General features: G+C 42.7%; 1 protein-coding gene across 1 annotated transcript in view; it reads left to right on the plus strand.

Moving 5' to 3' along the window:
* The window catches only part of SLC26A11 (solute carrier family 26 member 11), a 116,733-nt gene extending 93,878 nt beyond the window's left edge, over positions 1 to 22,855 (plus strand). Inside the window, exons 17-18 of the mRNA XM_073608207.1 lie at positions 2,021 to 2,110; positions 22,434 to 22,855. Coding sequence (XP_073464308.1) covers positions 2,021 to 2,085 — 65 coding nt within the window. The 3' untranslated portion in view covers positions 2,086 to 2,110; positions 22,434 to 22,855. The remainder of the gene's footprint in view (positions 1 to 2,020; positions 2,111 to 22,433) is intronic.
* Positions 22,856 to 23,960: the final 1,105 nt, after the last annotated feature.

The following is a 23,960-nucleotide window of genomic DNA, read 5'->3' on the forward strand; positions in this document are numbered from 1 at the left end:
CCCGGTCACACTCACAGACCTCACTGCAGGCTGGTATTGAATGGCGTCCTAAGAGACTGAAAGATGGCCGCGCTGTTCCTTTTATTTCTGCTCCCAGCATGCAGTGCAGTAACTTGGCCTTGTGGGTCTGTGACTTGTCATTGTGGGTTTTGTAGTTCCCAAAACAAAGTTAACACGAGTCATTTCCTCATTAAACTACATCTCCCACAATGCTTTGTAACTCTGCTTCCAGAAACCAAACAAAAGTCTTAATAGCATAGAAGGACACTAGAGGGAGCCAAACTCATTTGTAATCATCACAACTGTAATGTTTATATTAGCAAAGCATGGCTACATATGCAACGCATACTAGCCCATTATGTGGCACTTACCTGAAAACGAAGCCCGCGCTGTCCCCACTGGTGGTTGCATCCATCTTCGTCCCTCTTCCTTACGGGGCCGCGGACTCCGGCTCTGACTGGCCGAAACCGCATGCGCGCGGGAGCCGTCAGTCACGGCACTTGCGAGTGAAAAAGCAGCACGGAGGGCCGTTCTTCACAGCACATGCGCTGATGACATCATTGGCGCAGTGTGCAGCAAATCTCCTAAACTGCACAAGTTTAGGAGATATTTCCACTACCTATAGGTAAGCCTTATTCTAGGTCTACCTATAGGTAAAAGACGCAATCGGAGGTTTACAACCTCTTGAAAGAGGACCTTTTTGTTCCCCAAGTATATAAACATAGTGGTACCTTTACAATCTGCTTCTTTTAGCTTCTTCTAATGCACTCAATTCCTCAAAATGCGCAGCCTTATCAGACTATACTGTGCTGATATGCACATTTCAACTTTTTCTTAAGACAGCCGTCTTTACTGCCTTCTCTTACCACCAATATCTTGTTGTCACCAGCACAGGTATTGAGGGCACATCTTTCACTGAGGAAAACTACTAGTGATTTCACTTCACTTAAAAGAGAAGTATGGCTTTCTGGAAAAAAAAAAAAAAAAAAACATTCATAGTCGCCTAGGTGGATGCAGCATCGCTTTGATGCTGTATCTGTCCCCCACGGTTCAGCACTGAGAACTTAGCGATCAAACACCGCTTATTGCTCAGTTCTCCCCTCCGCTCTGAGCAGAGAACCGTAACTGTCATTCACCAGAGAGATTTTTTTTCCCAGCAAAACAGTACTGCTGCCTTGATTCTTAAGAGCATGCCTACTATGTAGAGAAAGGCTGGAGATGTAGTTCTAGGGGCATGCCTGCATCAATGGCAAATGAGCCCCCAGCAGCTGCCCCTGTAAACATTTTACAAGCCTGGTGATGACCACAGAGAGTGTAATAAATCCCGGTTTCTCGCTACAGGAACAAGGGAAAAGAAAAAAAGGTAAGGCTAGGATATACTCTAGTTAGGGATATAGAGTGTAGCAGGGCGGTACCCTGGCAGGATCCAGGTCTAATAAATAGCCAGTTCACTAATGAGTCAGCTGTGTTCTGGGTTTTATGTAATCACCAGACCAAGGATCTAGGCTCCCAGTTGGAGATGACTCCACCCTGCAGACAGGAGGTCTGGGTATGTGAGTCAGTAGGGCTTCACCTAGGAGAGAGAGGTGGGAGCCAGTATAGCACGAGGCTACTTGCTGTAAGCACAGAGGTGCTGAGCGTCCGGTCTGTGGGAGACAGACCAAGGCCCTAAAATGTAAGGCCTGAGCTGTAGAGCTGCGTTTACAAGCCAGGAGGGCTGAAAATTGTTTACTTTGGTAGCAGGACTGAAATACTGAATACCCCTGCGAGGGAATCTTCTGTGTTTTTGTTTTGAACTTTCTTTTGAATAAACGTGGACAAAACCAGTCCTGAAACAGAGAAAAGCGAGTGGTTGTGTCCTTAAAGCGCTACACTTGGCGTGAACCCCTGAAAAGAGATTTGAGGATATATTTGGGTAGAGCTTGGACATACTGTACAATTTATATATTTTGATATTGCTTTTCTTAATGTATATTTTTACAAAGGACTGTAGCAAATACTATCTTTGCTTTGACTCCAGGGGGACAGTATGAAGAAGGAAGCACAGAGCCATTGCTCCACAATGCAATTAAAACATACTCTTAATTCCAAAGAACGTTAAAAATACTTGGTAAGTATTAAAGGTAATTAAATTTTACTGCATTACCTAAAGTAGTATTTTATTTTCTCCATAGTTCTTAAAGGATAAGTTCACCTTTCAAAACATGTTACACCCATATTCAGGGTAGAACATGTAACATGTTATGAAAGGACTGGCCCCCTCTACCCCGCTGTGACAGCTAGCGGGGGACCTTCTTCCCAAAATGCGGCCTAGCAGGGCTCCTCCCGCTGTGTAATTCATTCACAGCCCTGTGCGAATGGAAAACTACAAGTCTCGACAGCCTTAGCAGCTGTCGGCTTGTAGTTCTCAATGAACTACCACAACGCTGTGAGCACTTTGGTAGTTCATTCATTCTTTCTGTAAGCCTGACAGCTCTTAATAGCAATACCTGCCAAAAAGAGCCTGTACACTTGCCTTTCTTGGTGTCTTAAAACACTTCTGCAATGGTGCCACCCAGCCATGGCAAGTTGGCAAGTACCTGTTTCCTCCATTGAATGCAGTAGTTCCTCCCACTGGCTTGTACTTTCTGTAGTGACATGAGCTGGGGGGGGGGGTTACTGTGTGGGACAAGGGTAGTAGGAATTTACACATCCAGAAGTTGAATAATTGCAGTGGCTCAGGAAATGCATCACGCGCTGTTTGCTATTTTGACCCTGTAGCGATTTAAAAAAAATAACATTGTGTGCATGAGACATGAACGGTTTGGCTCCTTCTGTAGGCATGAAGGATCTGCAGTCAAATGATCAGTCCCAGTGTTGTAATAAAAGAACTACTACTGGAAATAATCACGAGTAGGATATGACGTTTCTGGGAAGATTCAGTAAACAGAATTTTCTGTTGGTACAGGTCTTTAAGAGATTCCATGACCGATTCAGAAACCCCTGCCGCCACTTTCGGTAGCGTTACAGATACGGCAGATTGAGGTCATTTTGCAAAGTGGTGCTATTACGGCACCAAATTGAAATCTAATTGCCTCCAGTTTGTACACAACAAAATTGCACTTATTTAACACCAACTGCAACTGTTGGTTTACAGAGACAGGCACGTGGTGCTTACCTGTACAAAACAGGTACATGAATCTGCAGGCACTGACATTTGCCTTGGGGAGAAAATTTAATTTTGAAGAGTCATAGACACTCATTAGGAATTGCCAAAATAAATGTGTTGCACTGTCTAATAATACATAAACCAAGTGAATCCAATATAATAAAGTGCATAAAACAGCTCACGTCATAATTTATTAAATGAATAAAAAGATCCACATTTCATAAAAAGTGCTCTCAAATAATGGATAAATTAATAGATAAATAATCCCAAAAAGTTTATAAAGTTCTTTATCAGTCTCTTACCCTCTTGGTGGCGCACATTTTGGTAAATATTGGGGGCACAAGATTTTTCTGGTTATTTTCGGATGCACACATAGAGCACCGTGATCTTTCCAACAATTAACTGTGGTTGATTTTCCACTTTCTATAAACTTTTTGGGATTATTTATTTATCCATTATTTGAGTGCAATTTTTTGTGGATTTATTTATTACTTATGTTGTGAGCTGTTTTATGCACTTTATTATAATAAAATCACTTGGTTTATGTATTATTAGACAGCTCAACACATTTATTTTTGTGATTTTATTTTGTATTGGTATGTGTAGATAAAGTAGTGCTGCTGTCTTCCGATTGATTTTTTTTCAGATTTTTTGGTTTTTATTATTTGTGACACTTTTAGCGCAGGGTATCTTTGCTGTTAACTTCTTAGAAATTCCCTTGCAAGTGTGCAGAATGCGCCAGTTGTCATGGCTACAAGAAAACATTTAAAATGCTGTCAGTTTTACAATGTTAGCTGGTGGTAGGTTAAAATAGGTAATTCTATCCTAAAAAATATTAAATCTATGTGACGCTATCTGATCTTTGAGATTTCACCATTAGCCACACCTATTGATCATTGCTCTAAATACAGCTTCCAGCATACAAACCTAACTTCTCATTAAGTATTGTTAGCAGCAGTGAGATTGTCCATCCAGTATACAGCGCTATCCTTCCTATACATGTACTGTATTGTATAATGCCAAAAGGGCATCACAGGCTCCTTTCACGTATTCAGCTTTACACCCCTCCATGAGTAAACTTTCATGTCTGTCCGCTCTTCCTCTCAATGTTGACTCGCCCTTCCCAGCTCTCCTTTGCAAAAAACATTTCCTGTTCCCCATCGGCAGCACTGAAAGCTTCCTGCGTACAAACAAGTTTACATTCTCCTTCCGTGTGTCTACAACCCCAATTCCAAAAAAGTTGGGACGCTGTGTAAAATCCTACATAAAAACAGAATAGAAAATAGAAAACATATCAAATACCGTATTTATCGGCGTATAACACGCACTTTTTTACCCTTAAAATCAGGGAAAATGGTGGGTGCGTGTTATACATCGATCCCCGCTGACTGAGGGTGAGAGGAGCGAGCGCCGCCGAGATACAGCATAGCCGAGTGTACTGTGTACTCGGCTCCATTCGGCTCCGCTCGCAGTCCCGCCATTGGACCTCTGTTATGTCCATCATAGGAGCCGGGCCAAGGGGCGAGACTGGGTGGGACTGAGAGCGGAGCCAAATGGAGCCGAGATACACAGGACATCCGGCTCTGTGTATCTCGCCGACGCTAATTTTAAAAACGAGCAAGGCTGAAATGACACTGAGCAAGGTTTTAAAAATGATCAAGGCTGAAATGACACTGAGCAAGGTTTCAATCAGACTGGGCAAGGCTGCAGATGGACACTGGTCATTCTGCAATGATGGACAAGACTGCAGATGGACACTGATAAGGCTGCATTGATGGGCATTTAAATGTAAGTTTTTTTTTTCCCTAAAATTCCCTCCTAAACTTGGGGTGCATGTTATACACTGGTGCGTGTTATACGCCGATAAATACGGTATTTAAACTGAGAAAATGTACCATTTGTAAGAAAAAAAATAAGGTACATTTTTCAAATTGATGGCAGCAACAAGTCTCAAGAAAGTTGGCACAGGGCCATCTTTACTACAGTGTAGCATAGCATCCCATCTTATTTGAGCAACAGTCTGTAAACGTCTGGGAACTGAGGAGGCCAGCTGCTAGAATTTTGGGAGAGGAATGTTGTTCCATTTGTGCCTGATACAGGATTATAACTGCTCAACAGTCCTGGGCCTTTGTCGTATTTTTTGTTTCAAGATGCCCCAAAGATGTTAAATTGGTGAAAGGTCTGGACTGCAGGCATGCCAGTTAAGTACCCAGATTCTTCTACTATAAAGCAATGCTGTTGTCATAGATGCAGTACGAGGTTTAGCATTGCCCTGCTAAAAAAGTCAAGGCTTTCCTGAAAAAGACGTCATCTGGATGGGAGCATAAGCTGCTCTAAAACCTAGATATATCTTTCAGCAATGATGGTGCCTTTCCAGATGTGTAAGCTGCCCATTCCACACGCACTAATGCACCCCCATACCATCAGAGGTGCAGGCTTTTGAACTGAGTGCTGATAATAAGCTGGAAGGTCCCTCTCCTTATTAGTTTAGAGGACACATTTCTCCACGGTTGAATAAAAGAATGTCAAATTTCAATTCGCCTGACCACAGAAGAGTTTTCTAGTTTGCAGTAGACCATTTCAAATGGGCTTTGATCCAGAGAAAAGGTGGATCATGTTCACATATGGGTTCTTCTTTACATGATAGAGGTTTAACTTGCATTTTTGGATGTCGGGGAGAAATGTGTTTACAGACAGTGATTTTTGGAAGTATTCCTGAGCCCATGCAGTGATGTCCATCACAGAATCATGCCTGTTTTTAATGCAGTGCCCTCCAAGGGGCCAAAGATCATAGGCATCCAATTTTGCGTTTTGGCCATGTCCCTTGCGCACAGAGATTTCTCCAGATTCTTGGAAATCTTTGATATTATTATGTACTTTAGATGATGACATATTTAAAGTCTCTGCTATTTTTCATTGAGGGACATTATTGTAAAAAATGTTGTCAATTTTTAGACGCAGCTTTTCATAGATTGGTGACCCTATGCCCATCTTTACTTGGGGGACACTGACTCTCTAAGACGCTCTTTTTATGCCCAATCATGTTACCGACCTGTTGCAAAATGTTCTTCCAGCTCTTCCTTGTTAGTACCTTTCACTTTGGCAGTTTTTTTGTTGCCCTGTCACAACTTTTTTAAGACGTGTTGCTGCCATCAATTTTAAAATTACCTTTTCTTTATCGTACATTACGGGACACAGCGCACCATAGTAATAACTGTAGTTTATAGGCCACCTTTAGGTGAATGGACACTGGTATAACCAAAAAGGAAACCGGAAGTGCCCCTCCCTATATAACCCCTCCCATACCGGGATTACCTCAGTTTTTTTTCACCCGTGTGTAAGGCAGTGATGGCGAACCTTGGCACACCAGATGTTTTGGAACTACATTTTGCATGATGCTCAGCTACACTGCAGAGTGCATGAGCATCATGGGAAATGTAGTTCCAAAACATCTGTGGTGCCAAGGTTCGCCATCACTGGTCTAAGGTGTTGGTCACGGTTGATGAAATGCTAAGAGTGCTCCACTAAGCAATCCCTGATGGGATCAAGGAGCTGTGAAAACGGATTCCATCTAAAGAGCTTGAAATCCAAAATGGATGGTACCTGGGCCTCGTGGAAGAAGAAACAAGGTTTTTGCCTGTAATGCTTCTATCTATCTATATATATATATATATATATATATATATATATATATATAGAGAGAGAGAGAGATATCTCTATATATCTCTATATATATATATATATATATATATCTATATCTCTAGATATAGATATATATATATAATCTCACTTAGTTTTTCTAACATGAGTATGCAATGCCTTGCCTTACCTGTGTTTGCCACTAGAGGGTGTTAAAGCAACATACCTGGCTTCCAACATTCCAGGCTTCCCCTGTTGTGCTCAGTGTCAGCAAAGGCTCCTACGGCAGCACTGCTATCTCCAGCTCTGTCAGCCATCAGAGGGGTTTGGGGGGACCATCTATCGTCTCAGGAGGTCAGATTCCCCCCTGCTGGGAGCAACACCCAAAGCCCCCCCCCCCCGCAGAGAGCGTAGGAAAGGGAGACGCAAGGCTCACTGGCTTTAAAAGGTTTGCACTCTGTGTCTGGTTTGCTGATGGAGGGACACAGAGCACACAAGTGGCATGTAAGCTGTATGGGTGTGGATACAGGCATTTTCAAGGGGCACGTTTTACTCAGCATTGAGACTGAGCATTTATAGCAGCATGTTATGTAATTGCTAGGCTAAAGTTAGGCAGTAGATGCACTTTGTATAGTACCTCTGCTTTTTTGTGCTTAGGGCTATGTCTTCCCGCAGGAGGGGTAATTCATCAGGGGGAGTGCAAAGTCACTGCGATCAGAGCCTGAGGCTTCTAGTTGCATGCAGTTCCATCCTCCCATGAAGGACCTGCAGCATCTGGCGAATCTGAGCCATCTTGTCTCATAGGCATGGTGGCTACCTCCAACGTCCCAGCCTCTGCATACGTCACTAAGGATGATTTGGCTTTGGCTCTGGCTAGTTTGGAAGGGAAAATAGCCGAGATGTTAGCGACTTCCTCCCAGGAGGTGAGAAAACATGGCAGATCCCCTTCTCCTGCCCTTGACCTTCCAGTATTGGAGCAACAATAGGCAGGTAATATTGGGGTATCTTTGAAAGAAGGAGGTTCAGGTGACTCTTCTTCTGAGGATTCAGCGTCTGAAAAACCTTTCTCAACTTCGCAGTCGCAGAAATTGCTAATCCAGTCCCTTACGGACTGGGTTCGTTCTGGGTATAAGTTGCCTCCTGCAGAGGTGGAGGATGTTTCCTTCTCCTCCTTGGGTTCGCTAAAACCCCCACAAGGTTCTCATGCTTTCCCTATGTACCCGTTACTGGAGCAACTGCTTTATGCTGATTGGGATCACCCAGATAATTCTTTACCTTATGGAGAAAAAGTTCTCAAAGAGATGGGATTTGCCAGCGGTAGATGCGGCTATCTCCTCTGTGAACAGGAGTTTAACTTGTCCAGTGGACGATGTACAAGTATTTAGTGATCCAGCTGATAAGAAGTTGGAATCCCTACTTAAGGCCTCATTTGCTGTAGCTGGTCCGGTAGTACAACCTGCAGTGGCAGCAATAGGCATCTGTCAATCCCTTTGGGATGAATTCAAGCAGGTTAATAAAAAAGTTCCTGCTCAAACTGAAGAGGCCCAAAGTTTAGCTGAGCTACCTAGGGCTCTATACTTTGCAGTGGACGCTATCAAGGATTCTATCCATCAGGAGTCTCTCCTTGCGCTCATGTTGATACATATGCGCAGGATTCTGTGGCTAAAGAACTGGTCAGCCGAGTTCATGGAGAAAGGTTGTTTGGGGAAGATTTGGACAAGTATATCCAAAAGATTTCGGGGGGGGTAAAAGTACCCCTCTGCCAGTTAAGAAAAAGAATAGACGGCCTTCTTTTAAACCTTCTCCTCAGATGTCTGGGGGCAACAGCCTCCAGGCAGTCTCGACAGCCTCCACCATCAGGGGCAAAGGGTAAGCCTCATAACCAGGCACAGGGCTACAAAAAGCCCTGGAGTCAGAAGTCCACAAAACAAAATCCCAAGGCTTCCTTGTGAAGGGGCGCCCCCGCTCGATCGAGTGGGAGGAAGTAGGTCCGTCAATAGCAGGGTTAAATCAGGGGGTGTCCAGAACAGTCAGTTATCTGAGACACCTGGGTTCGATCTTGAGAAATCATCCTTACAGCCGGTAAAAAGGCTGCAGTATTTGGGCCTGGTCATAGACACAACCCAGGAAAGGGTGTTCTTGCCTCAGGCAAAGGTCAACGCTCTAAGAGAGCTGGTCCAGGCGGTCAAGGCAAAGAAGGGTCCTTCCATTCGCCTTTGTATGAGATTACTAGGGAAGATGGTAGCTTCCTTCGAAGCGGTTCCCTATGCCCAGTTTCATTCAAGACTGTTGCAACATAGTATTCTGTCTGCTTGGAACAAACGGATCCAAGCCTTGGATTATCTAATGAATCTGGCTCCAAAGGTGCGCCAGAGTCTCAACTGGTGGTTGATAACCAGGAATTTACAGAAGGGGAAATCCTTCATTCCAGTTTCTTGGAAAGTAGTAACAATGGATGCCAGCCTATGGGGCTGGGGAGCAGTTCTAGAAGAGACCACTGCTCAAGATCAGAGTGCGAGAAGACCTTGCCCATCAATATGCTAGAGATTCAGGCAGTATGTCTGGCTCTAAGAGCATGGACGTCCAGGTTGCGGAATTCTCCTGTCTGGATACAATCTGACAAAGCCACAGCAGTGGCCTATATCGATCACCAAGGGGGTACCAGAAGCCATGCAGCCCAAAGGGAGGTGGACCATATTCTGTCTTGGGCAGAGAAACATGTTCCTTGCCTATCTGCAGTTTACATTCCAGGAGTGGAAAACTGGCAGGCAGATTTTCTGAGCCGTCAACAGTTGTTCCCGGGAGAATGGTCTCTACATCCCGATGTCTTTTTGGCCATATGCCAAAGATGGGGGATGCTGGACGTAGATCTATTGGTGTCCAGCTTCAACAAGAAGTTGGACAACTTTGTGGCGAGAACAAGAGATCCACTTGCACTCGGAGTAGATGCGTTGGTGACCCCATGGAATCAGTTTTCACTGATTTATGCATTCCCTCCAGTTCAGCTGCTACCACGGCTGCTTCACAGGATCAGGGAAGAAGGGAAGCTGGTAATCGTAGTGGCCCCGGCATGGCCCAGAAGACCCTGGTATGCAGGGATCGTGAGAATGGCATTAGGGGAGTCTTTGACTCTTCCAACTCGTCCGGACCTGCTGTCGCAGGGACCGATATTCCATCCTGCCTTACAAATGCTAAATTTAATGGTGTGGCTGTTGAAGTCCACATTCTAAAAAATTGGGGGCTTTCAGGTTCAGTAGTAACCACCCTGATTAATGCCAGAAAGCCGGCATCCAGGACCATTTATTACAGGGTCTGGAAGGCCTATGTCACTTGTTGTGAAACCAAATGACATCCTCGTAAATATGTCATAGGAAGAATTCTGGAATTTCTACAATTAGGAGTAGAAATGAAGCTGGCCTTGAGTACAATCAAGGGTCAGGTTTCGTCCTTGGCAGTGTTTTTTTCCAAAGGCCGCTTCCTTCGCATTCTTTAGTCTGGGCATTTATACAAGGGGTAACTCGAATAACTCCTCCAGTTAGAATACCCTTGTGCCCATGGGATTTGAATTTGGTTTTGTCTGTGTTGCAAAGACAACCCTTTGAACCTATACGGAATATTCCTTTGATCCTTTTGACAAGGAAATTGGTATTCCTAGTTGCGATAACCTCTGCAAGAAGAGTATCAGAATTGGCTGCTTTCTCCTGTAAAGAGCCATACTTAATCATTCACAAGGATTAGAGGTTGACCGATATGGGTTTTTCTCATGCCGATGCCGATATTTAGAAATCGCGGTGGCCGATATGTGATGCCGATTTTTTTGGGCCGATATATTTGGCCGATTTTTTTTTTTTCTTTTTTCCCTTCATCTCATAAAATCTAACAGTTAGACCCCTTTCACACTGGGGCGTTTTTCAGGCGCTTTTGGGCTAAAAATAGTGCCTGTAAAGTGCCTGTAAAACGGCTCCCCTGCAGTCTCAGTGTGATATCCCGAGTGCTTTCACACTAAGGCGATGCACTGGCAGGATGTAAAAAAAAGTCCTGCAAACGGCATCTTTGGAGCAGTGTGTATACCGCTCCTCCACCACTCCTGCCCATTGAAATGAATGCGCACCGCTGCCGAAGCGCCTGCAAAGCGTTTTGGCAGCGGCGCTTCAGGGGCGCATTTAACCCCTTCCTCGGCCGCTAGCTGGGTTATAAGCGCCCCGCTAGCAGCCGAATAGCGCCTCTAAAATGACGGTAAAGCGCCGCTAAAACTAGCAGCGTTTTACCATCAACGCATGCCCGCTCCAGTGTGAAAGCAGCCTTAAGTAATACAGATTTTTTTTTCATTTAAACATTAAACAAAACAAACCTCCAATCAGTTCACTTGTATGTATAATTTAGAAAACAAAAAAAAAAAAAACTATCTTAAATATTAAATACACAAAAACAGGTAATCAAAACTTTTGGACGAAAAAAAATGGGCTAACTTTACTGCTTAGTTTTTTTTTAATTCATTACTGTATTTTTTTTTTTTTTTAAATTGCGTTTGAAAGACCGCTGCGCAAATACCGTGTGACATAAAATATTGCAACAACCACCATTTTATTCCCTAGGGTCTCTGCTAAAAAAAATATATATAATATTTGGGGGTTCTAAGTGATTTTCTAGCAGAAAATACAGGATTTTTACTTGTAAGCAACAAGTGGCAGAAAAGATTTAGTCTTTAAATGGTTAAACTGAGAATTCCTACACAGAGTTCAGTCTATTGATAAAAGAACCTGAAAGATACAATGTATCTTCTTATCAGACTTGGCAGACTGCCCAGAGGAGGAGAGAATCGTCTCCACAGATAACCTCAGGAAACTTGCATTAACTTCTATTACAGAAGTCATTTGCAAGTCACGGCTGAAGTTACAATCGGCCTTTTTTATCAGCACAATCGGCCGATGCCGATTAAGTAAAAAATGCCAAATATCGGCCGATTTATCGGCTGGCCGATATATCGGTCGACCTCTAACAAGGATAAGGTGGTGCTGCGTCCTCACCCAACCTTTTTACCAAAGGTAATGTCTGGGTTTCATCTGAATCAAAATGTTTCCTTACCTTCTTTTTTCCCAGAACCTCGTTCTGCAGAAGAAAAATTATTACACTCTCTTAATGTAGTGAGAGCAGTTAAAGCCTATCTGAAAGCAACTGCTCAGATACGGAAAGCTGAAGTTTTGTTTGTGTTGCCGGAAGGACCTAGAAAGGGTCAGGCAGCATCAAAATCTACTGTTGCTAAGTGAATTCGTCAGGTAATTAGTCAGGCTTATGGCCTGAAAAGAAGGGTTCCTCCATTTGAGATTAATGCGCACTCTACCCGGGCAGTCAGTGCTTCATGGGCAGTGCATCACCAAGCCTCTGTGGCTCAGATTTGCAGGGCCGCTACTTGGTCGTCAGTACATACATTCACAAGATTTTATCAAATGGATGTAAGATGGCAGGAGGACACCGACTTCGGGGCGCAGTGTGCTGCAGACAGCAGTATAGATCCTCACGCCAGGCGGCGGCTATTTGCTTTGTGTCTCCCTCCCCTCAGATGGCATTGCTTTGGGACATCCCACATAGTTATTACTATGCTCTGTGTCCTGTGTTGTACAATAAAGAAAATAGGATTTTTATAACAGCTTACCTGTAAAATTCTTTTCTTGGAGTACATCACGGGACACAGAGGTCCCTCCACTCTTATTGGGATATGTGTATATATTGCTTTGCTACAAAAACTGAGGTACTCCCGGTATGGGAGGGGTTATATAGGGAGGGGCACTTCCTGTTTGCTTTTTGGTTATACCAGCTTCCATTCACCTAAAGGTGGCCTATAACCCATATAGTTATTACTATGGTGCGCTGTGTCCCGTAAAGTACTCCAAAAAAAGGATTTTACCCGTAATCTGTTATAAAAATCCTATTATTTTTTTCTTAAAATGGTACATTTTCTCAGTTTAAACATTTAATGTTTTCAGTATTCTTTAAATATTCATAAAATATGGGTTTATGAAATTTGCAAATCATTGCATACTGGTTTTATGTAGAGTTTACAGTCCCAACTTATTTGGAATTGGGGTTGTACTTCTACCCCTATTTATTGTCATCCTGTGCACAAACTCACACATACTTACAAAGTAAAGGCACTTACCCACAGCATACAGACCACATACTCATTTCCAGAATACAAACACAGCTCATAGTCATAGCATAAAGTCAGAAAGCACGTTGGCCACACTTCCAACACAGAGCTGTTATTACTTTCAGTGTGCTGGTGCTCTTTTTAACCTTTTGTCCTTGATCTGTATCTGATGGAATCAGGAGGAATCTAATAGACCTCTGGCGTTTCCATACAGATTACCAAGTAGTAAAAACCAGCAAAAGTGTGCTCTATCCTCACATTCTTCTTTCTCCTTTACATCCGGTCTGTGCCCACCATCACTTCCAAACGTTGGGTGCACTGTCCTATTTTCTGCACTTCTCTCCTGCTCCAACTACCCATCATCATAACCTCTGCAGTCCTTATCCTGCACCTATTGCCCGCTGTCATACCTCACTTCTTTTCCTGCACTTACAGCTAGCCATCATATTTTCTGTACTTTTTCCAACTAATTTGCTGCCATACTGCCTTCATTGCTCTCCTGCACATACTGTTCACTGTCATATCCTTCAAGCTCCTCTCCTGCTTATAATGCCCCATGTCATACCTTCCACATTCCTTTTCTTGCACCTAATGACCACTGTCATGCCATCTGTACTCCTCTCTTGCATCTACTGCTTCATTATATGCTCAGCACTCCTTTCCTGCACACACTGCCCACCATCATCTCCTTTACACTCTTTTCATGTACTTTCCACCCACTGTCATGTCCTGCACCTACTGCCCCCCTCCTTTTACTTCTCTCCTGCACATACTGCCTTTTGTCATACCCTCTGCACTCCTCTCCTGCACATACTGCTTGCTTTCATACCTTTCACACTATCTTGTACATACTACCCAGTGCCCCACCCTTTGGATTTTCTTTGTAAAGCAACAAAAAAGTGCCTTGTGTAAAAATGAAGGCAACAGAACATTAGGATTTAAAACGTCACACATTTTCCTATTTTCCTCCTTTACCCAAAATATATATCCACAAACTTCCATTGCTGCCTATGGGAGAAGCAGGCTAAATGTGTTCTAATGCAAAAATGGGTCTCCTGAGGTGGGATCTGGTGCAGTTATTGCACAATTGCTTGAATTGCGTAATGGTTTCTTACCAATATATAATACAGTTTAAGGTCAGTCAAAAACTGATATACGGTTTTGTAAAATACTGGAAAGTTGTTTTTTTTTGTTTGTGACTTTTGAACTCTTAACACTTCTCCTTTTCTTAGCTTACAACTAGGGTTGCACCGATACCAGTATCGGTGCTGATACAGAGTATTTGCACAAGTATCAGTACTCGTGCAATTGCACCAATACCTGAAACCGATACTTGCAGGCTCGTTTCTTTGAACTGTCAGTGGGTCTTCCCTGTTGACAGCTGAAGTGTTAACCACTTGCCGACCGCCGCACGCCGTTGTACGTCCTAACTTTGAGGACGGATATCGCTGTTATGGCAGCAGCTAGCTGCCACAACCCCGGTATCACCGTTTTCGGCCGGCGGTCGGCTACAAGATAGAAGTGGTCCCTGCGGCGGATTCGCCGCGAGATCACCTTTATCGGTGGCGGGAGAGGGCCCCCCTCCCGCCGCGAACCGGTGCCCTCCGCCGCTACCGACGGCTCTGGTAAGCGATCGCGGCCTGTCAGTGGCTGTGCATGGAGACGAGTGAGGGGAAGATGGCCACCCATCTCCATGACACTGCAGGGCGGAAGCGACGTCATAACGTCACTTCCGCCCATGCCTCTTAAAGGCACATTTTTTCAATGTCATTTTTTCAAATGACATTTTTTATAAGGCCCCTTTCACACATGCGGACCGTATGTCCGTATTTCATCCATCCGTTTTCGGATGAAATACGGACATACATGCATCCCTATGGGATAGCGGGTGTCAGCGGATGTACATCCGCTAACACCCGATGTTGTCCGGCTCCGCTCTCGTCCGATTCTGCGGACGGAAGAAAATCCTATTTTTCTATCCGTCTGCAGAGCGGATCGGATGAACACGGACAGACGGTCCGTGTTCCTCCGATCCCCCATAGGGGAAAGCGGAGATCTGACAGGGCGGTCCCTGCACAGTGTGCGGGTCCCGCCCTGTCATCTGCCTGCTCAGCTGGGGAAAACGGAGCGATCCCCGCTGAGCAGCGGATAAACACGGGGCGGATCAACACGGATCCGTCCCGTGTGAAAGGGGCCTTATTTTTTTTTTTTATTGCATTTAAGTCCAAATATGAGATCTGAGGTGACCCCAAGATCTCATATTTAAGAGGACCTGTCATGCTTTTTTCTATTAAAAGGGATGTTTACATTCCTTGTAATCGGAATAAAAGTGATCCAATTTATTTTTTTTAAAAACAGTGAAAAATTAAATAAAATAAAAGTAAAATAAATAATAATAATAAAAAAAAAAATTTAAAGTGCCCTGTCCCGACGAGCTTGCGCGCAGAAGCAAACGCATACGTGAGTAGCGCCCGCATATGAAAACGGTGGTCAAACCACACATGTGAGGTATCACCGCGACCGGTAGAGCAAGAGCAATAATTCTAGCCCTAGACCTCCTCTGTAACGCAAAACATGCAACCTGTAGAATTTTATTAAACATTGCCTATGGGGATTTTTAAGGGTAAAAGTTTGATGCCATTCCACGAGCGGGCGCAATTTTGAAGCGTGACATGTTGGGTATCAATTTACTTGGCGTAACATTATATTTCACAATTCAAAAAAAAAAAAATGGGCTAACTTTACTGTTGTCTTATTTTTTTAATTCAAAAAAGTGAATTTTTTCCAAAAAAAGTGCACTTATAAGACCGCTGCGCAAATACAGTGCAAAAAAAAGTATTACAATGACCTCCGTTTTATTCTCTAGGGTGTTAGAAAAAAAGCAATATATAATGTTTGGGGGTTCTAAGTAATTTTCTAGCAAAAAAAACCTGTTTTAAACATGTAAACGCCTAAAATCCAAAACGAGGCTCGTCCTTAAGTGGTTAACCACTTCAGCCCCAGAAGAATTTACCCCCTTCCTGACCAGAGCACTTTTTGCGATTCGGCACTGCATCGAATTAACTGACAATTGCGCGGTCGTGCGACGTGGCTCCCAAACAAAGTTGACGTCCTTTTTTTCCCACAAGTAGAGCTTTCTTTTGGTGGTATTTGATCGCCTCTGCGGTTTTTATTTTTTGCGCTATAAACAAAAATAGAGCGACAATTTTGAAAAAAACGCATTATTTTTTACTTTTTGCTATAATAAATATCCCCCAAAAATATATAAAAAAAACAATTTTTTTCTTCAGTTTAGGCAGATACGTATTCTTCATATTTTTGGTAAAAAAAATCGCAATAAGCGATTATTGATCGGTTTGCGCAAAAGTTATAGCGTTTACAAAATAGGGGCTAGTTTTATGGCATTTTTATTAATAATTTTTTTTTTTTTTAAATGGCGGCGATCAGCGATTTTTATTGTGACTGCGACATTATGGCGGACACATCAGACATTTTTGACACATTTTTGGGACCATTGTCATTTATACAGCAATCAGTGCTATAAAAATGCATTGATTCCTGTATAAATGACACTGGCAGGGGTTAACCACTAGGGGGCGGGGAGAGGTTAAATCAGTACTGGGGAGTGATTACTAACTGTCAGGGGGATGGGCTGTGTGTGTGACGTCACTGATCTCTGCTCCGATGACAGGGAGCAGAGATCGAATGATACTGTCACTAGGCAGAACGGGGAGATGCTATTTACATCAGCATCTCCCCGTTCTTCCTCCCCGTGAGGCGATCGCGGGTATCCCCGCGGCGATCGAGTCCACGGGACCAGCGACCCGACTCACGGAGCTTGCCGCGGGCGCGCGCACGCCCGCTGGCCGCCTCGTAAAGGGCAACGTACAGGTACGTGATTTTACCTGTACGAGCCCTTCTGCCGCAGTATATCTGCGTGAGGTGGTCGGCAAGCGGTTAAAGAATTCCGGTAATTGGAGCTGTCAAATAAAAATTAACAACATTACTCTGAAACACTAAAATAAAAAGAAAGATTGTTTCTTTTTGTATCTTTCTGTTTCTTCATCTGCAGATCAAAGGGATAAACAAATGTTTTTCTGTTTAACCCCTAATTAAACCCTTAATTTACTCTAATCAGCCTTAATTAACTCCCTATTCTCTACCATTTAATTATTATTTTCCTGCTTTTTTTTTTTGTTCACGTCTATTTTATAAATGATAAATAATTTACTTTTTTTTGTTTGCTTTGTTAGTGAATATTTTTATTTATTTATATATGTGTAAATATATGTTAACATATATATATATATATATATATATATATATATATATATATATATATATATTAATTAACATATATTTACACATTTCACATTGAAAAAGCGCAAAAAAAAAAAAATCAATTAATTACACTTGTAATTAACTTTTCAATGCTTTGTACCATTGCTGAAATGAAAACAAAACAGTTGCGGTAGGTATCAGTAATTGGTATCGGCGAGTACTGAAAAAAAAAAAAAGTATCGGTACTTGTACTCATTGTAAAAAAAATGGTATTGGTGCATCCCTACTTAAAACTTTTTCACAAATCACGAGTCAGGAGAAATTTCAGGCCACTCCCAGTTTCTCTAGGTTGGTTATTTAAGTTTTATATAAATGATTGTGTTATATGATGACTCTGTAACCAATCTGTAGGATCTGCAACTTTTTCATTTCTTTTTATGCACTGTTTATGTACATTAAAAACAAGGGAGGACAAAATCACAAATTGGTTACTTTTATCTCTAGCTGTGACATTTATGTGCTTGAATTCTAAGATCTGCATGCCTAATAATAATAAGTAGGGGGTAATAATAAGTAGGAGGTCCTACCCTCTTATTTCATTTTTAATTTGTGCTGTATAATATTATGAGCAATGTAACAGTTGGGGAGAAGGAATAGCGCTGGTAAGTATGAAGGGAATATCCTACTGATGGACAGTGTTGCCAACCTACCAGATAGAATTTTAATGACGCGACACCCACAACTTACTAGCACAGCAAAGTTTTTACTGGCCTTTCCAAAATTTACAAAATTACAGTTTTAGGTGCAAATTTCAGTATTTAGGTTACAAACAAGTACATTATGCAATTAGAAATGTGATTTAAGGCAAAAAACATGTTTCATATTTTATTTTCGAATTAGTAAGTAATTAGCTCAGAGACAGGACAAGAATGGACAGGCACACGCACATGAAATTGACTCTCACAGTGACACTGACAGCAGCACAGATGATGACACCTCACCGACACGACATGTCCCCTCCTGAATCACATTGACAGTCTCTCTCCAAGCCAGGTGATCCCTTCTGTCCACTCCGGTCTAAACAGCACTGACAGTCCCACTCCCATCTTGCCTTGCTCCCCTACTGCAGACCCATACACGAGGCTCTGGCCACTCCCCTTGGCCTCCTTGCATCACACAACATGCTCAGGCACTGCCTCCACCAAACCTGCTGGCACCACGCAAACACACTGTAGCATGCACTCAGATGGTCTCAGCTGGCTCCAAACCAGACTGTGCATGCGCAGTGCTGAGCTGAGCATCACAACCATATTTTTAACTGGCAATTCTTTCCTTTTACTAGCAGGAGACAAATGCCTGTTTTTTACTCGCTGCCAGTAAAAATACTGGCGGTTGGCAACACTGCTGATGGAGTCCCCAAGATTTAGACTTCAAAAGACTACAATCCATGTATATTTGAAATGTGCTTCTTTTGTGTGGACTAACCCTTTAAGCATGGCAGTTTTCTGTACAAATAACATTAAACACTGATATTAAAGTAAATATTGCCATTTTTTTATAGACGCATACAACTTAACTTCTTCCATGCAGCCAGGCACACATTTAAAATACAAACATGGCAGCTATTTACCTGCCAAAGAATTTGTAGTTTTTTTGTTTTTTGTTTTTTTTAGCCAGTCTTGCGACACCGGCACCCTTGCCAGACAGTATAGCCGTGCTGTCGACCTACACCACATCCTTTGCACAGCTTGTTCAATCCTGCTATTGCATGAGAAAAGAGCAGTAGCATATGGATCATTTGTCATTTTCTCAGGCTGCTCTCTCTTTTGTCAGTATGTTCTCTGTCAGAAGTGCACTGCAGCAAAGCCTGATTGGCTTGCTGGGCCTATGTTCCCCAGTTATACTGCGTAGGGGATTACAGTAGTCTGAAAATAAATTCAAGAGGGTCACTCTAGCTGAATGTTTAAATACATTAATTTTGGGTTCACACTTCCACCTCACCACAACATCTGGTAATGCACATAATATGCATTACTGCTGCATTGCAGGGCCATTCATTGTGAATGCCACCCCAAACCACTAAGACAATGCACCTGTGTTGCAGAGTGCTGCAATGCATAGTACAGTGTTGCAATAGAAAAAAAGAGGTCATGTGCAATGTTTAGCATGTTTGGGTCCATAGGTAATGCATTCACTTTGAATAGGCTGCCTTAAAGTGGTTGTAAACCTCAGACATGAAATATGAACAAAACATATCCCTCTATAGTGTGTACTTGTCTCAAGAGCACTAAGTGTATTTTCTGTCTGCTGCTTCCTTCCTCTGCTATCAGCATAGGTCGCTTCTGACAAGTTTTCCTGACACCAAAGGAAAAAAAGTGACAGGGGAGGGAGCTCCATCTGATTGACAGCCTCGGCTTTGTTCCCGTGTGCTGCGTGAAGAGGGGTGTGTGTCCCTTCCCTGCAATCAGCTCTCAGAGCTCTCCTCACTGAGCCTGATGTGTGTAATATAAGTTTATTTTAGAACAAGTTAAAAATGATGGAACAAAGAAGTACAGGTTAAACTGAAGACACAGAGTCCTCTTCTTGGTGTGTATTTGGATGCCAACATGTACAGCCTAACTGGGTCCCTAGAGTGGCTTTAGACATTCAGATATTGGGAAGAGATCTGACCCCAGAGTCTTGTGATTTGGTTAACCGAGATTAATTGTGTACTGTTGTTTAACTACTACTTCTCATTGAGATCAGCTGCAGCACTAATCTCTGGGGGCTCATTCACACAGGCAGCCAGAGGGTGGTAAATGCAGGCAGTTGAGCTGAAGTCTGCCCACTTAAAAATGGCCTAAAAATTAAACTATATGTCTCATTTGGTGGGTAGTACCACCATAAAGTGACCTATTTAAGTGTATGCAGGCATGCTGCAACCATGATCCACCCTTTTTATGGTTAAAACAGCAGTTACAAACAAGGCCTGGGGAATGCCCAGGAAAAAATTCCAAGCCTACTTGCCACCAGCTCGCAGACAATCAAATGAACCTGTGTAACAGTATGCGTTAAAAACAGGGGTTTAGTCCGCACGCATTTGCAAACGCATGCGTAAGCCACAGAGCCTCGTCATGGCACCCTAATATCTGTGGTCCTAACACTAAAATATCAGTGTCCCCACAGTGGAGGCAAATGCATTCTGATGGATAAATGAGAGCAGGTGGACTGAAGGGAAGCCCATCCCTTCTTAAAGGTACAGGAGCACACCAGACACCCAGCAAATGGCACAATGGCTGCAAAGGTGCTGGTGCATTGCTAGACCAATACACACACCAAGGTGATCTCAAAAAACTTGCCACCACCCTCATTTATGGCTGACTATCGCAGTAAGCGGCATTGGAGGGCTACAAACAGATACAAACAAGGCCTGGGGAATGCCCAGGAAAAAATTTGAAGCCTTTTTACCACCAGCTCACAGACAACCAAATTAACCTGTCTAACAGTATGCATTAAAACCAGGGGTTTAGTCCGCACGCATTTGCAAATGCATGCATAAGCCACAGAGCCTTTTCACGGCATCCTGATATCTGTGGTCCTAACACTAAAATATGAGTGTCCCCACAGTGGAGGCACAGTTGCAGAGGCAACATGCCACCTCCTCACCGCTTGTGAGTTGCCCATCCACTGCTGATCCCTTTTCAGTGGGGTGGCCAGGATTGCTACACATGAGAATGAGCCCTGAGTGTGTGAAAGGGGTGCTCATTAATGCCCTTTGTGGTAGCCCTAAGCAAGCTACTCTTCACTGGAATGTCACCACCAGATCTTTGAATGGGTGTGAGATTATACCACTTATGGTTAAGTTGTAACTCCAGATGCAAGTCTGTCAGTCCTAACCTTTTCAACATCAAGCTAGTAGAGACAACATCAGCTTGTTGTGGGTTGGAATTTGAATCCCTTCCTCAATAGCTGGTGGGGATCACTCTACTTGGAGAAAATAGCATGTGGAAGAGCTACAGTATCTCACAAAAGTGAGAACACCCCTCACATATTTGTAAATATTTTATTATATCTTTTCATGCGACAACACTGAAGAAATGACTTTGCTACAATGTAAAGTAGTGATTGTACAGCTTGTATACCAGTGTAAATTTGCTATCGCCTCAAAATAACTCAACAAACGGCCAATAATGTCTAAACCGCTGACAACAAATGAAATGTCCAAATTGGGCCCAAAGTGTCAATATTTTGTGTGGTCACCATTATTTTCCAGCACTGCCTTAACCTTCTTGGGCATGGAGTTCAACACAGCTTCACTGTTTGCCACTGGAGTCCTCTTCCACTCCTCCATGACGACATCACGGAGCTGGTGGACGTTAGAGACCTTGCACTCCTCCACCTTCTGTTTGACGATGCCCCACAGATGCTCAATAGGGTTTAGGTCTGGAGACATGCTTGGCCAGTCCAGCACCTTTACCCTCAGCTTCTTTATCAAGGCAGTGGTCATCTTGGAGGTGCTTGACTGTAGGCAAGACACACTTGTCTTTGTACTCCTCACCTGGTTGCCACCACACACGCTTGACACCATCTGAACCAAATAAGTTTATCTTGGTCTCAGACCACAGGACATGTTTCAGAGCACATGCACTCCACTTCTTTGGTCGACCATGGTGAGGCCTGTTCTGCGTGGAACCTGTCCTGTTAAACCGATGTATAGTCTTGGCCACCGTGCTGCAGCTCAGTTTCAGGGTCTTGGAGATCTTCTTATAGCCTAGTCCATCTTTATGTAGAGCATAATTATTTTTTTTTCAGATTCTCAGAGTTCTTTGCAATGAGGGGCCATTTTGAACTTCCAGTGACCAGTATGAGAGAGTGAGAGCGATAACACCAAATTTGGACATTTTCACTTAGGGGTGTACTCACTTTTGTTGCAAGTGGTTTAGACATTAATGGCTGTGTGTTGAGTTATTTTGAGGGGACAGAAAATGTACACTGTTATACAAGCTGTACACTCACTACTTTACATTGTAAAGTGTCATTTCTTCAGTGCTGTTGCATGAAAAGATATAATAAAGTAATTACAAAAATGTGAGGGGTGTACTCACTTTTGTGAGATACTGTATGTTTGTTCAATCATACGCCTACAGGACTAATGCAACCTCTTTAGCTAACAGATTTTGCCTTCCAACCATTATTTGAAGCAATGCTTTTCAAACCAACCTTTTTCTTCCTTTCCAGCTTCTACATTGTAAAAAGTGGCAGAGAAACCATAAATATATAGAAGATGACTTTTTCCGGAAAGTATCAGAAGATACCTTGCAAATAAATCTGTATACTGTCTCCAGAAGGCCAGATTTCATAAAGTAATCACGTGGAGCAAGAGGTTCTTCTAAAAAGAAAAAGCTTTGTATTGTGACATTTACAGGACACTTAAAAAAAATAATGAAAAATATATAATTAATAATTAATGAATCTGTGCTTGGATATTTTTTCCCATACCATTTTCCAATGACCACTACCTTGGTCAATGAATGCAGATTTTCTAATTCTGGTGCACGTTTTTGAGTGGGGGCAGAGTTTATACAGTGGAAGCCATTCTGCTTTATTACAATACTGGCAACATCGGGATCATGCTGATAGCACTTATTGATTAAAATATTATTGGAAGCTGGAAATCACTGAAGTACACACCACTACTGTGGTAATTTCCACTTGCTTCTGAGTCCTGTGCGGCCAACCTCCTGTGTTCAGATTGCATTAGGCAGGTCGCTCAGCACAACACTGAGGAGCAAGCAAAGGCACTATTTAGAGATAGCTTTGCATTTTCCAAAGAATGCAAAGCAATCTCTTATTGGACGAGAGGGAGAATTTGAGGTCACTGCCTGCTTCTCCATTTTATCCAATCAGAGAATGCTTTGCTTTCATTCAGAAAATGCAATGCATTCTCTAAATGGCCCCCTTGCTGATAAATGGCTTTTCCTGTTTACACAGTTATCGGCCATGATTGGACATGGCTGATCACGTGGTAAAGAGTCTCCGCCACAGACTCTTTACCTAGATCGGAGTTGCGGTGTGTCAGACTGACACGCCACGCTGCACACTGGCTAGTTATCCTGATCACATCATATGACGTCTGATCAGGATAACTAAACCACTTAGCCAGCGTAATTTTGCTATAGGGCGGGCAGCAAGTGGTTAAAGTTTAATAGGTAAGAAATGTTTACAATTACAGCTATTGCCCAGCTATTGTGTACTTGTTTGAAGCATGTCTATACCTAAAAACAAAACCTGTAATATATTGTAGTTTAGGAATTTTTACATTTAGAGATTGCGTTCATTGTCATTTTTTTCAGGCTAAGAACATTTTTAGCATAGACAAAAAAATAATGGCTACATAGCAATTGAACCAAGACACTAAACCCGTGAAGCCAATGTTCAACTTAATCCCAATAATCCTGTTGCCTGAAATTCCCACATGATAGGAAAAACTAAACAAACAACACTTACAATCCAGTGCAAAAATACCTGTTGATCTGCCAATTCCTGTAGGCTGAAGAAAAAGCGATTTTTTTTTTTGATTTTTTACTAATATTATTCCCATTAATTCAGCATGTTGTAGAAAATAACAAAGGCAGACATGTTTGAAGTACAGCCTGTGATGTTTACACACTCACTTGTTCCATCCCACACATTCCTGAGTAAGGGCTGGAGCTTGGGAGTGCTATAGCAACTGCCAACAAGTTGACTGGCATCAGTATAGGTAAG

Source organism: Aquarana catesbeiana, linkage group LG12 (genome assembly GCF_042186555.1).
Source record: "Aquarana catesbeiana isolate 2022-GZ linkage group LG12, ASM4218655v1, whole genome shotgun sequence".
Taxonomy (NCBI): Eukaryota; Metazoa; Chordata; class Amphibia; order Anura; family Ranidae; genus Aquarana; species Aquarana catesbeiana.